The 14,919-nt window shown below is 40.5% G+C and overlaps 1 protein-coding gene across 2 annotated transcripts in view; it reads right to left on the bottom strand.

The window, feature by feature from the left end:
• Window positions 1-14,671, bottom strand: part of btbd11a (BTB (POZ) domain containing 11a) — a 297,866-nt gene extending 283,195 nt beyond the window's left edge. For both annotated transcript variants that reach the window (XM_066668357.1, XM_066668356.1), the window contains exon 1: window positions 13,419-14,671. In XM_066668357.1, coding sequence (XP_066524454.1) covers window positions 13,419-14,436 — 1,018 coding nt within the window. In that variant the 5' untranslated portion in view covers window positions 14,437-14,671. The remainder of the gene's footprint in view (window positions 1-13,418) is intronic.
• Window positions 14,672-14,919: the final 248 nt, after the last annotated feature.

Raw genomic sequence — 14,919 nt, 5'->3', positions numbered from 1 at the left:
GGGAATATCGGACAAGCAAAGAAAGCAGGATAATGACATATAACTTGGAATAACACTAATTAAAAATGTCTGTTAGCAAAATAACAATGTTCTACAGCATTAGCTTTAGCATTAACTCATTTGAATAGGCAGCCTGTCTCAGTAAAACCTCTTCATTAGACAAATTAGGGAAATCTGCTTTAATGATTTCCCTGCGTTTATGACTGTAAACATGATTTCTACAATGCTTTTATATTGAGCTATAGACTTGTTCTGTTGTCTCCACAGAATATCCTGTAAAGAAAAAAAAGTATATTTTACAACTGTTGTCATTTGTAATACTGTATATTGGCATATATTATGTTACTGCTTAGGTTTTATTAGTGACTGTTTTGACATGGGCGGTTTGTTTGTTTATTTGGATTAGTGACTATTTTATTTTATAATTTTTTTATTTTATTTATAATTCTAGCACAATTTTAAAATGTTTATAGTGCTCAGGTGGACAGGTCAGAGAAATATACTTCAGTTTATTAGAAGATTGACAAAAATAACATATAACTAGTTTATTCACCATACTTTATAATATTTAAATGACATATTTAATGAATGAGTGGACAAATAAACAGAGAAACTCACTCACTCATATTTAGCAGGCAAAATGTCTCCAAAAGCAGGTGTTATTAGAACTTGAGCAGTTTCTGGATTTCATAAGAGCACTTCTTCACATCAGTGACTGTGGGATGTGTTACTGAGAGTTAGCACAAGTGCTGTGGATGCTACACTGCAACCTGAAATGAAAATCTGACAAATACTGAATATGGGATTTTTCAAATGATAACTTGTATCTTTGTGCTGTGAGGTTGGACAAGCTTTATGGAATTGTACCTAAACTTTAACTCCTATTCGACTTATAACAGAATGTTGGAATATAAACCGAATATAAAATGTAAATTGTATAAATGATCATTTAAATATTTTTGCGAATTTGGACGGCTAAGAGATTTACAGTTAAGGTCTAAACCTTTGCTGTACCATAGTATTTTCACATTCTCAGTTGAGCTTGAGACAACTATCAGTGTCACTCAGGGATACATTGTTTGGGGTACTTTCACAATCTGGTGATGTAGTTCCTAAATCGCCTTGCTTTGTGAAATATACTTCAAAGAAATTAAATTATGTGAATTAATGGAATTATGAGTTCAGATCAATGTGAAATGACTCAAATTTGAGGAGGGGAAAAGATGAAAACAATCAACTTAATCCCTGAACTAAATAAATACTCTGCATCAAAGTAGTTCCAACTTTGTCTAAGAGTGGTTCACAGATCAGCTTTTTCAGGATGAGGCCTTGACATTTTGAGATCAACACATGCTGGCCACGTGTTGAGTTGATTTACATTCATGGCATTTAGCAGACACTCTGATCCGGAGCAAGTGGTTTAGTGACATCATCACCAAAACAAATGACTATAGATAGAATGATAATAGTTTCCAGTATATGGTTATACTTCTGATTCTTTACTTGCCATATAACATAAGGGAGTGGGGAAATTTGATTATTTTCTCAGGTACTCCTTTTCATGTTTCATTAGACTGTAGCAGACAAAATTCCTGCCTCATTTCTTGGCCAGTGCAGATTTGTGATTCATCTCTAATATCACCTTCATCCAATTATCCACACTCTATGACTGCTTCTGTTTAGCCCACTCTAACCTTGTTTATTTCTGTTTAGGTGCTGTTTTCCTTTGACTTTTCTGGATGTAAATCTCATTTTATTTAGTCCATTTCTGTCACTAACATTCACACCTGTTTCCTAAAATGTGTCTGTGCTTTGTCTGTGCCATTTGAAATCTTCCTTGGCCTACCCGTATGTTTCCCTTTAATAACCTTCCATGTTTTTGATTAGACTTGTGCCAAATTTTAAACAGAAGTGGGCTGTAGCAGGAAACATGATAATATCCATTGCTTCATTTGACAACTACCTTGTTGGGGCTATGTTGTATTTTGTATTTTCAATTAGCAAAATTCTAAAACACGTGCTTAAAAATTCCTGTTCAGCTGCAAGCTAATTAGCATTTTTTCAAGTTGTGTCACTCTTTGTTTTAAAAATTCATATTATTGTCAAATTCATAATTGTTTCCAAAAAAGTGAGTGAATCTGTATTTTCCCCTATTTGATACAGAGGTTCAATTTCTTTAAGGTAAATTTCCATAAGCCAAAATGTTCATCTATTAAATAATTTATTTAGTTTATTTTATATATTTGATTTTTATGTGCTGAGAATACAAAATAAAAGCTGGGTGGACATTTGTTTTTGCTTATGTTCCTTAAATCTTCTCCAGCTTCAACAGCAAAGTGGTATGATTCTGAAAAGAAAAAAAAACTAAAGCTAAAATGCCACGGCCAGGACTTTCTACCTTTCAGTGCATTTTCAAAAAGTGGGGAAAAACATTACATTTGCAAAGAGCAAGAGTGAATCAGCGGTCAGAACGTAACTTTCTGTGTTTTGCAAGCTCCTGATAGCAGTGAAATGGCTTTGGGATTTTTATTTTAGCCTCTCAAAAGTCGTGGTGACATAGAAATGCACCAGGAGAGTAGGCTTGGCAAAAATGGAGCTCACGTCTTAGCTTTGGAAAGAAGGCAATCTGTCGAGTCATCTGTGAATACTCCAGGGGGGCAGGGCAGGCAAAAATAATAACAGCAAGAAAGGTCCTGCTGTTGCCAGCATTGTCCAATTATTAATACAATTCTCAGAAAACACACATAATATCTGCAGCAGGTGCAGTGCCTGGACAAACATAACACCTCCACAGAGAAAATTATTTGAAGTTAGTATCAATCATGTCACTGCTGTTACATCACCTCAGGTTTTAACTGTATGTACACATTACTTAAGCTCATAATATGCCACCAACAGTATATTTTTATGCATCAGATTATGACCAATGATTAGCAGTGTCATTTTTACCATCAAAAGTGGCAACAAATATTTATTAAAATGCTCATTTATTATTATTATTATTATTATTATTATCATAGAAAATGCATCTCCCATACACATTAATGTGGCCTAACATTGGTTTAGTACAGAATCCCTAATAATCACAGGCAGCTAACTGTCAATATTATAGCCATTTCATTACATGAGGACGAATCAATGCAGAAAATTAGTGATTGTTCCTTTAAAGCTCATAATGCACCAGGGACACAACTCTGCAAACTGAGCTGTGTAAAGGCATTTGTATCATGATTTCACTATACTTTGTTGCCCAAATGTCATGCCTAACAGTTTCAAATCCTCATATGTAACACAAGCACAAAGAAAAAAAAAAAAAGAAATGGTTGCCAGCTTCATGCAATTATACATCCCAGGCTCAAATAACATAAACATGCTCTATGGCAGGTGCAAGTACTGGATAAACCACAACGCCTCCACAAAACAAATGATATAAACGCCTAGACATTAGTATTAATTATGTCACTACTATTACATCAGCTCAGTTTGAACAGTGCTTGAAAACATGATTAAAGCGCATAATGGGCAACAGACACCAAGGTAAGACCTATAAAAAAAACAGCCTTATTGTTCACTGACAGAGAGCATTGCATTGTTGTAATATTAATCATAAAGCCACAGACCAAAATAAGAGTATTTTCTTTCAGTTTCGTTTTTCTCTTTTTCTATTTGAACACAAGCCTTTCCCTGTATTGTGTTAAATTTTTCATGTAGAATTACTAAATAAAAAATAACGTGGAATAAAGTTACTTTTCCCTTTTTCTCCCCATTCCTTCTTTCCTTTTCCCCATGCCTGAAACTTATAAAAATGTACCACTTTGGCACAAAGTAACTAAAGTTTTCCGCTATTTTCATAGAGCTATATAGTGTTAAATGTGAATTGGCTTATATTTCACCCACATACTTTCTCATCCAGCCTAAAATCATCCAGAAGGAGGCACCACTCACACTTGATTAGAAACTTCTCCACAAAAGGTTGCTATTCAGTCTTTTACATCAAAGAATTTGTGTCCTTAGTTTCATATTTGTTCTTTTTTGTGCTGTTTTATAAAGTACTCTCTATTCTATATTTCTCACAGTACAACAATGTTTTCTCATGCAATGCCATCTGAGGGTTCAAAGGTCAAGCACATTCAGCATTTGTTTCTGTTCCCAATAATAGATATTTCTCAATATTATGTACAGAATTTAGTGAAAAATGTATATTCTTTGCAATGAATGGATTTGAAAAATGTTCTTTTTTATGTGTAGCTCCACCATGTAAAGTCAGGTCTTTTTCCATGATGAAATACTTTTTAAAATTTGTTCTTATTTGTTTGAATAGTCTGCTAGAGCGTGCTGTGGAGGCACCCAGGTAAGGCTGCCTAAATTGAATGAGGACATAGTAAAAATTAAGAGAGGCTGAATTTATCCATTTTTTATAAATACTCCCTTGACCTTTGATCAACATTTTACCCACCAAAATGTCTGTTACCACTACAAGATAATGAATTTAAATATCTATGATTAAAGGCAAATCTCTTCAAAATATGGCTTCAAATAGCTTTCTGCTGACAAAATACTGCGGATTCCTGCTATCACTAGTTTCCTGACTAGTTTATGTCAACCCAGTAAATTCTTTACAAAGTAATCATTCTAAAAAAAATAGAATAAAATAATAATAATAAATAAAAATTCCAAAATATTTACCAGTTTATATTCTGATGTATGGACTGGCTTTTTAATGATGTTACGGTTGTATGTTTGAATTTACTTGCATTATTTGCCCATTCATGCAATCCCACTGTAGAAGTTATAAATATAAATACAAGATGTGTGCAAAATCTTTTTTTAAGAGTTAAGTCCACATTAACAGCTGACTCAACAGTCACTTGTAAAAGTCACTAGGGAGACCTCACCTTAATATTACCGTCAGTGACCCGTATCTGCGGCTGCAACATAATGCAATGATTATTACCATGTTTATGGATCTAGATGAATGCCATTTAGATCCTGTGCAGTCAGGAGTTCAGAACAAATCATTGGTGTAATCAGTGCTAATGTGGCCGCCTGTTTGTTTTGAAGCACTGAAATGCCGCCTTGCTAACGAGGAGATGATTGTGTCAACACATGAGACAGTGTCAGGAATAGCAATGTGGGCAGTTTAGGCTTACAAGGCGTTGCACTAGCAGCATTGCATAAGAGTGCTTCAGTTGAAAACTGACGAAACGTCTTCCATGGTGCACTTCACAGAAAAACAAGGCTTCTCCGAAACAGTAATCAGTGAAGGATGATTAGACCTGAGAAATGCAAGAAGTGTGCGACAACATTAGATGCCAAGAGTTAGGGATGGGTGATATTGTTAAAAAAAAATACCATATGATGATACCCAAAATATTTTCATAATACAGAGTATGTATCAATATACCAATAAGTTGTGTCGTTGGACCAGTTTTAAGGGGTTATTTAGCCTCCCCAAATATGCAATCCCATAAAATTTACATTCGTCCTGTATTTGGACATAAAAGACGTGTTCCGTATTTAACCAACACAGTGGTTTGTTTAATATATGAGACAGAACCCCCTCCACAGAGAGAGAGAGAGAGAGAGAGAGAGAGAGAGAGAGAGAGAGAGAGAGGGGGAGAGAGAGAGAGATAGAGAGAGAGAGAGATAGAGAGAGAGAAGAGAGAGAGAGCAAGTGAAAGAGAGAAATAGAGAGAGAGAGATAGAGAGGGAGAGATAGATAGTGAGAGAGAGTGAGAGAGAGCAAGTGAAAGAGAGAAATAGAGAGAGAGAGAGAGAGAGAGAGAGAGAGAGAGGGAGAGATAGATAGTGAGAGAGAGCGAGCGAGAGAGAGAGAGAAAGAGAGACAACTTCTGACATGTTTCTCTCAGAAAGTATGAGTTTTAAGAAAGAGAGTTTTAAGTGGCCCAATCAGTAAATATGCTGTACTACTGAAAGCTAGTTAGAAAAAAAAAGAGCAAGCTGAAAACACAGGGATTTCATGTTACTCAACTAACTCGTAAAATGCACATAGTTAGTTCCAGTAGCACCCACTCTCGTTTTCCTTTTTTGAGGAAGGGGAACTCCCCAAGACAAGGTGAACAGGTGTTCCAGATTCGAAGAAACCGTCTGCTGAACAGTTAAAGCACCTAGTCTCTAGTCACGTCACTGATACCAATTAAACATCATTGTATTACCCACCTCTACCAGGTGGATACTGATACCATTATTATACACAACATACCAATAGAGACACATTCAAAAACAGCCATTTAAACTATAAATACTGATTTATACTCAGTATGTGAACATAAAATCTAAAGAAACAAGACTAATTATACTCTTGTTAATGACACATGCAGCTGTTAAATATTCTCCATTCTTCATATTATTCATGATATGCTCTGGCTATAATATATATCTAGAAACATTCATTCATTCATCTGTAACTGCTTTATTTCGTGCGGGGGATCTGTGAGTCTGGAGCCTACCCTGTATGTTTAGGTGCAAGGTATGACACAACAATTTGATTAATATTCTTTAAGGATGTAATCTGATGATGTGCTCAGAATATATCACAATAGCATAATGCCCCCTTTAATTGACACCATGCACTAACCCATTTACAACATTTAAACATTGAAACATTTACAAACAACCAACAAATGAGTGAATAACATTTTCAGCAGTAAATCTATCTAACAGACAGAATTTATAATATGTTTTCTAATGATTTACGCAGCTCTTCCATAGGCTTTAATTATTAATGTCATACATAATATGCCCAGAAAAGCATAGTGGTTCTTGAAAAAATAATCAACTCTGATAGCATCCCATCATATCTCCATCTCTACTAATTGCCCAAATGACATGTGCCCCCACTACAGTAAGAACTGGCTGTTCCTACAGGTGTGTGGAGAACCTCTAAATCTCCACATGCTGCCCTGCCCACTGTGGAGTTCACATCTGTTCAACTGTCCAAATGAATAAAGAGGCTCAAAACAAACATCACGCAGCTAGAGTCACTGGCCTCACCACAAGCACAACAGCGAGGATTTATTCCCACCACGGAAATGTCACCCAATTTAATCACTAGTTACCACATTAATGCATTGCTTTGCTTGAAACATACCCACTGTTTTTATATGAAAAGTTAGAAACAAGTTAGAGATTTACACTGAAGAATGTTTTTATTTATCTGAAGTATTACCTTACTTTTCTTGGTTTCAGTAATATATGCTCGAGATGTATAAACAAAGTTGACTGTTCACACATTAGGCTGACTGACAAAAGATTTATGAGTGCTGTGTGTGGAGATTTCACAGGCTTCAGGCAAAAACAACAAATATCCAGACACAAGTGAAAATAACAAACTTGTTGTTTGTGTTGCTCCAGTGTCTAAAAAGTGTCAGAAACACAACTTTCTATAAACAACTTTATATAGGCTCTCTCATGTCCATCTCATTTCAAAGAGGACGTATTATACTCCGTTTTCTATTAGTTAACATAGTGGGAGGAAACATAGAACTCGGAAGAAACCCACTTGGACATGGGAAGAGCACACCAAATTCCTTATGCACAGTCACCCAGAGCAGGACTAGAGCCCACAACCCGAGGACCCTGCAGCGGTGTGACAGCTATACTACCTGTCGCCCTGAAAAAAATGACTGGACTGTTTTGTCCCCAAATTTGCATTTATGCATTTATTTATTTTTTTATTTATTTTAGCATTTGCATCAGATACACTATGTGTAATTGGTGTTGTAGCTGCCTTAAGTGTGTCCAAATCTACATGCTGGAGCAGCTGCACATGAGCCTTGTGCACATGCACCATTCCCAATGCCAATCATCACCTAGAAGTGTGAAAATCTCCCCAGCCTCAAATCCTCAAAGCAATGTTCCATTATCTAGCTCAATGCCATGCTAGATGAGAAGACTCTCACTCCAGTAGAAGGTTACAGCAAATTCTTTTCTGTTCTAAATGGAGCAATGTGAGGAGATTTTCCAATCTAAAAGCCTCTGCAATCGACTTGTATTTCTGAGACAATGTATTACCACAGTAAGGAAACGTGCAGAAATTCTGTTCCCAGATTCTTCAGCTGTCTCTTGAGAGAATCCTGCTGCATACTCTCCTCCGCCAAGTTAGTGTTGACTCACCTCAAATGAGTCTGACACTGAGGTCAGTAGTGATGAGAACTGCGTAAATAAATCATAATAGAGTGATGTGTGCCACACAGAGGACAAAGCTAATGCTCAGTACTCATATACCCTAATGACAACAATGAAAAGCAGAGGCGGGAAACTAGTCATTCCATTTACTCAGTTTAGCGTAATATTCTGATGGACTTGTGATCTTCTCTGTATTCTCACATGATTCATCCACGTCTGCTCTTCCCTCGGTTCCAAAAAGTAAACACAGACAGGCCGTTTCACCTTAAGATACATGGAGTTTCTGAATGTAAAGGTACGAGAGAACAGCATTTCCCCAAAATCGTAAACGTTGCCTTTAAGTGAAGAACAGGGCCAAACTCATTCTATGCTGACAGAATTTACATGTTTTAAATTCTACTAATGTGCTCATAAGGCATATTGGTTCTTATAGCAAACAACAAGTTATATCATTTTAGTGTCTTCATTGTGAAAAAAAAAAAAAAGATCACTACGTAATATTTTACCTCAAAATTACAGCTTCAATATCACTGTGATGCTCCACTGACCTGTAATATGAAGGATATAGACTCTGGGCTCAGCACTGCAGAAACAGCACTGTGTAAATTGGGGAGGAGTGTATGAAACAACAACCCTTCCCTCTTCCTCCTCGTTGATTTCAGTAAAGTGCTGTAAAAATGAATTAAACTAGGGGGAGCCCTAAGGCAAAAAAAAAAAAAAAACATACCTAGTGCGCCTTTAAGTTATGAATACACTATGAACACACAAAGTCCTATTCCACACGTACAAGAATGTTTTCCTCCTACAAATCATCCTGTACACATAAAAACATAAAACCATGCTTGTCTGACCTTCAACATGCAGGCTCAAAGACAATAAATAAATAAAGATGCACCTGACCAGCAAAAATTATCTCGCCATTCATCTGCAGCCAAAACTGTGCTGTCCCACCAACCAACCAGAAGTCTGACCAGGTGTCATCCAGAACCATTTGCGTTGGTGGAAGGGTCTGTGTGGTAGGAGTGCTAGATGCAACAGTCTCCTCCGCATGGCATTTTGACACCTCTGCTCTTCATGGAACATGGAGCAAGTCCTCTTAGCAAAGTTAAACCAGCGCTGTTTTGACTGTGACTACCATTGCATAAAACCACCTCATGTAAACAAAAGATACTGACATTAACCAAAGAAGATGACAGCACACACTCTTCACATTACAAGTAGAGCTGGGCAATATGGCCAAAAATATTATCACGGTAAGTTTTCTATATTGGCCGATCTCAATATTTATCACAATATTATCATTTTGCACACTGAGACAAAGGACATCCGAGTATACGCACCTGATAGCGTGCAGCTGGCTGTTCTAACTGGGAATAGAAATGAAGGTTTATTGAGTTCTATTACCCAAAGCTTATCATTGTTATCGAGCAAAAATTAATCATGAAACAAATCGATATCGTTTTATCGCCCGGCACTAATACAAGCCAAAACAATCTGCATTTTGTTCCGTCTACATGGCAACAATGAAATGACAATTATACCTCCACCCTGACCGGAGTTTTACAAAAGGTGTGTTTTCAGTGACGTGAAATGTAGTCCGCAAATGAATGAAAGAAAAAAATGCAAAAACAAACAAAAAAAAATCAATCCTAAGTTGTATCATTACTGACTTGGCTGAGCCAAATGAGTTGACTCTTACTGAAGAGCTGAGCCCACTGATGTGACTCACTGAATCACCAAGACTCACTAAGTTCAACCGTATGTGTATAGAGGATCTTCTGTTTCAGTCAGGAACTCCAGGACTGTTGGCTTTAGAACTAATCTACAGTTACACTGACTAAGTCATCGTTTTCCAGAGGTTTTAGGTCAGGTTCAGGTACTTATACGACATCAGTGCACACAAATATGAGCTGGGCAACATGAGCTTTTATGACATTTCTTGTTACATTGATAAATTATGCAAAAAAATATGCTTTTCTTTGCCTTTAATGGATCTCACCCCTGCTCTTGAGAATACTTATCAACTGCATGGTCTATTATGCAGAAGCCAGAATTCCTTTTGACAATTTGGAATAAGTGCAGTGAGATTTTTCTACAACAACTGCTGTATTAGATTTTAATGGTATTGTTTTTAAGGTGGCACTACAGGTGTTTTTGTCTCGCCAACTTAGCAGATATCAGTAGATTATTATAAATATCATGGCATATAAACTGATCAACCAAAACATTAAAATAATCTTATTGATTCAACACTCATTGTCCATTTTATCAGCTCAGCTGACCATACAGTAGCACATTGTAGTTCTACAATCACAGACTTGCCCTGCATAATTTGCTAGGCCCCTTTTACTCATTTCTTCAATGGTCCGGACCCCCACAGAATGGGTATGAGGTTGTGATGGTGGTGTGCTAGCTAGTGCCCACTCACTGTCCAGTCACAGAGCAGGAATTAACTGGGTGGTGGTGGTGTTTTGGAGTGTCATGCTGCTATAACAGCAGAGCTGCTGGAGTTTATAATAAATTCAATATCAAAACACCAACCAAAAATATCCAGCAAACAGTGTCCTGTGGGCAGCGTCCTGTGTCCACTGACGAAAGACTAGAGGATGACTAACCCTGTGGTGGTACTGTGGTGGACCATTGAAAAACAGACTAAAAAGGGCTAACAAATTATGAATTGTAGTTAAGAGTATACAGGTCTGTAAATGTAGCAATCCAAAGTGGGCAGTAAAACAACTTCATTTAATATTAATATTTAATAATTGGCACATCACTCATCTCTTGCCATTTCTGAAAGGACACAGAATGTCAAAGATTATTACATAACAAATTAGAAATTAGTTATATTTAGTGTTGACTGAAAATTGTAGCTTAGTCCTTTTGCTTATTTAGCAACAATCCGTTAGACTATCATCTGAGAGTGGAATAAATCATGGTTTCTTATAGTGTCTCTTTTTGGCTGGTTGTCCAGAATACCTGAATCTGGCTGGATTTTATGTGGGTGGTGGATGATTCTCAGCACAGCTCAGTGGTGTTGCTGGGGTTTTAAGCATCTCATTTTCACTGCAGGGTTGAGAATAGTCCACCAATCAAAAATATTCCTCCTAACAGTGGCCCTGATGAAGGACTAGAACATGACTAACACAAACTGCAGACAGAAAATATAGTCTATAACACCTGCAAAGTCAGCGGTGGTACTGGGGTGGTCTTTTTTTTCCCCGTTGTCGTTCTGTTGTAGAGACTGGCTCATTATTTTTTATTTATTATTGCAGCAACAGATGGGCTAGAGTCAGCCTAACCTTCTTTTATTAAATTTCCAAGATTATGTATGAAATGTTCAGCTTACATAAGGATGAAGAAAATGGAGTCCTGGAAATGGGGACTTTTAACAACCATGTTTGGCTTGAACTACCCCCACCAGATAAACAGCAATTAAAAGCAATGTAGAGGATTCTAGTGGACTACTCTTCTCTCAGCAAAACAAACTCCAACCTAATGTTAGAGTTAATTCAGAAGCTCCACATCTTTTAAGGTGGAGTAGTATGTTTGAGTAAGAAGCTAACTCTAGCTTGTTTATGGCTTAAGTTTTATTCACTGTTTGAATTACCACAGAGGGTGGCACGCTGGTGTCACAGTCACCCAGCTCCAGGGACCTGGAGGTTGTGGGTTCAAGTCCTGCTCCGGGTGATTCTCTGTGAGAAGTTTGGTGTGTTCTCCCTGTGTCTGTGTGGGTTTCCTCCGGGTGCTCCGGTTTCCTCCCACGGTCCAAAAACACATCTTGGTAAGGGGTTTGGCGACTCAAAAGTGTCCATTGGTGTGAGTGTGTGAGTGAATGTGTATGCGCGTGTCGCTCTGTGAAGGACTGGCGCCCCCCCTACCGTGATCCTGAACTGGACAAGCAGCTACAGACAGTGAATGAATGAATGAATTACTACAGAAACTCTTTTGTAAACCAAGCTGTTTAATTTTGTAGCATGTTCAGTTTGTGTTTACTTTCAGACAGCAGTCTCAAAAATTTGGAGTCAGTTCTACCTTAATTAATAATTAATTAATTCATTAAGGGTGATTAACCAATAACTACAAAAAAAATTAAAAATAAAAATAATCATCATCTCTTTTCATGCTTTTCATTAGGTCTCGCTACAGTCTGAATGCCTCCAGATGCCATTTCTCTTTCCTCAGTTGGTGACGCACAGAGAAAAGACCTGAGCCATTTCAGACCAACATCCTTAGTTTTTTTTTACTGAGCTAGGACGGCTTATAAAGAGCAGAGCTTTTTACCAGAGCACAAACCAAGACTTAGCCAATGGTGAAGAAACATTCTCTGAATTATAGATTGGAGATTTCATCATTTCAGGCAAGAGAAAGTCAAGCTCCACACTCACTTCAGATCTGAAAAAAGCCACAGGTATTTCTCCAGTGTGAGAAAACAACTCAGAACTTTGGGTCAGTAAGGATGTGTAGCAGTTAATTTGGATCATTTGGATTAGTAAAAGCAAGGGTCTAAATAATGGAAAAAGTGGAATATATGTAGCAGAGACTGATATCTGATTTTATATACTGATTTTTATACTGGCTCTGGTCATTCTGATCCCACAGGACCACCACAGAGCAGGAATTAATTAGGTGGTGGTGTGTTGGTGTTGTTATGCTGCTATAACAACCAAAAATATCCAGACAACAGTGAGACAATCTGTGTCCACTGATAGAACTAGAGGACAACCAAAACAAACTGTGCAGCAACAGATGAGCTGTCTCTGAATTTACATCTACAAGATGGACCAACAAGGTAGGTACGTCTAACAGTGGATAGTGAGTGGGCAGTGTTTAAAAACTCCAGCAGCAACTGCTGTGTCTGATCCACTTGTACCAGCACAGCACACACTAAAACACCACCACCAGGTCAGTGTTACTGCAGAGCTGAGAATGATCCACCACCCAAATCATACCTGCTCTGTGGTGGTCTTGAGCATTGAAGAACAGAGTGAAAAGGGGCTATAGCAACCGATGGACTACAGTCTGTAATTGTAGAGCTACAAAGTGCCCCTGAGAGTAGAGATGAGGACATTTTGATGTTTATGTTGATGAGTGTGTAAGGTAGAGGGTTCTAGAGAAGTGGTTAGTCACTGCAGAGAGCTACTAGGTAGTCTTCAGAACTGTACTTTTGTGCTTTTAGCTCTATTTCCAAGAGTTTCTTAAAATGACCGTATGACCCATTGCCCCCAGCCAGCTAAGCTCTCCCCGCGCTCCACAAGGTTGCTGTCACTCACCGCTGGCGTTCTTGCCGCAGATGAGGTGTTGATACGGCTGCAGCAGCCCCCACAGCTCCGAGTCGTTGTTGATGGCCTGCTCGAGCGCCTCCACCGTCAGGGTGGCTGCACCTCCTCCTGCTCCAGCGCTTGCTCCTCCACCTCCTCCTCCTCCTGCACCTCCTCCACCTCCACCCTCGCTGCTGCTGTCTCCGGTGCCGGTGCTGTTGCTATTGCTGGTGCCTCGTAATACGCGTGCCCACACCTCGCGAAAGAGGCACTCCACGCTCGCGGCCAGGTAGATGGCGGCGTGGTCGTGCACGCGCAGCGCCACGCGGCTGTCCACCATCCAGCGGAAGAAGCGTCCCACGGAGAAGACGAGGCCGCAGCGCGCGGACTTGCCGCGTCGCGCGCGCTCGCGGTCCCCGGCGCTGACGCTGTAGAGCGATAGCGCGCCGAGCGCCGCTGCCACGCAGTGCACGGAGATGGTCCACGAGAGCACGGCTTTGACTGCGGTCTGCACCTCGTGGCGTGTGCAGCGGGCATAGCGCAGGCTCAGGCGCTGCGCCTCGCGCGCCACGCGCACCAGCGCGCGGCTGACGAGCGCCGAGAGACGCGCCAAGACCTCCGGCGAAACGGCAGGCACGGGAGCGAGCGCGGGCAGGGGGACGGCCACGGCAGCCAGCACGGGAGTGTCCACGGGCGCGGGGGCGAGCCCAAGCGCGCCTTCAACCTCCGCCAAGCTCCAGGGCACGTCCTCGAGCTCGGGCAGCTTGGCGCACGTGCCCGAGCACTCGAGGATGTCGGTGTCCTCCGCCAGCACCGTGTTCACCGTGTCCAAACTGTTGTGCCTGCTGTGCATGGAGCCGGTCAGATGCCAGCAGTTGCCGCCGTGCGCGTGCGACCCGTGCGGCGCGTGCGCCTCCGAGCAGCACAGGGACGCGCTCGACGACCGGAACGAGTCCGCCGCGCCACCATAACCGGAGTCGAGCGTCAGATCCTCCAGCGTCCGCGCGCCCGGCTTACCCTTGCACGCCATGGCTGCGCCTCCTCATAATGCAGCGCGTGCGGCTCGAGGCTCAACGGAACGCGAAACTGTCCTCGATCACGAGCCACCCACAACCGAAGAACAGACAAACCCACGCGCGCGAGCCACGCAATGCTCCTCCTCCTCTCGCCTTCCCTCTCTTTTTTTCCTTTTCTTTTCTTCCCCTCACTCGCTCGCTTGTTCACTATCTTATTGTCGAGCACGAGAGTGTGAGCGCTTTGGGGTCGTCGTCCTCGAGCTTCAACTCGCTGCGTGGAACTGTGGCGAGCTCGCGCTCTCGCTGCAAAGGGGCAGCGAATGGGAGGAGGGGGGCGGGGCTATGTAAATTGATGAAGTCGATCACCAATCAGCAAGCTGCGATCGTGGAGCTTGACTCCACCGCCGCGCGCATCCGTTGCGGCGTTTATGGCGGACGAGAAACCGAGGAGGCGCGCGACCGCGGGACCACCACGATGAAGGGATTGGACAAACTGA

The sequence above is a fragment of the Hoplias malabaricus genome, chromosome 4 (genome assembly GCF_029633855.1).
Source record: "Hoplias malabaricus isolate fHopMal1 chromosome 4, fHopMal1.hap1, whole genome shotgun sequence".
Taxonomy (NCBI): Eukaryota; Metazoa; Chordata; class Actinopteri; order Characiformes; family Erythrinidae; genus Hoplias; species Hoplias malabaricus.
Note: the sequence above shows the minus strand (reverse complement) of the source record. Positions and strands in the feature narration are given on the sequence as shown.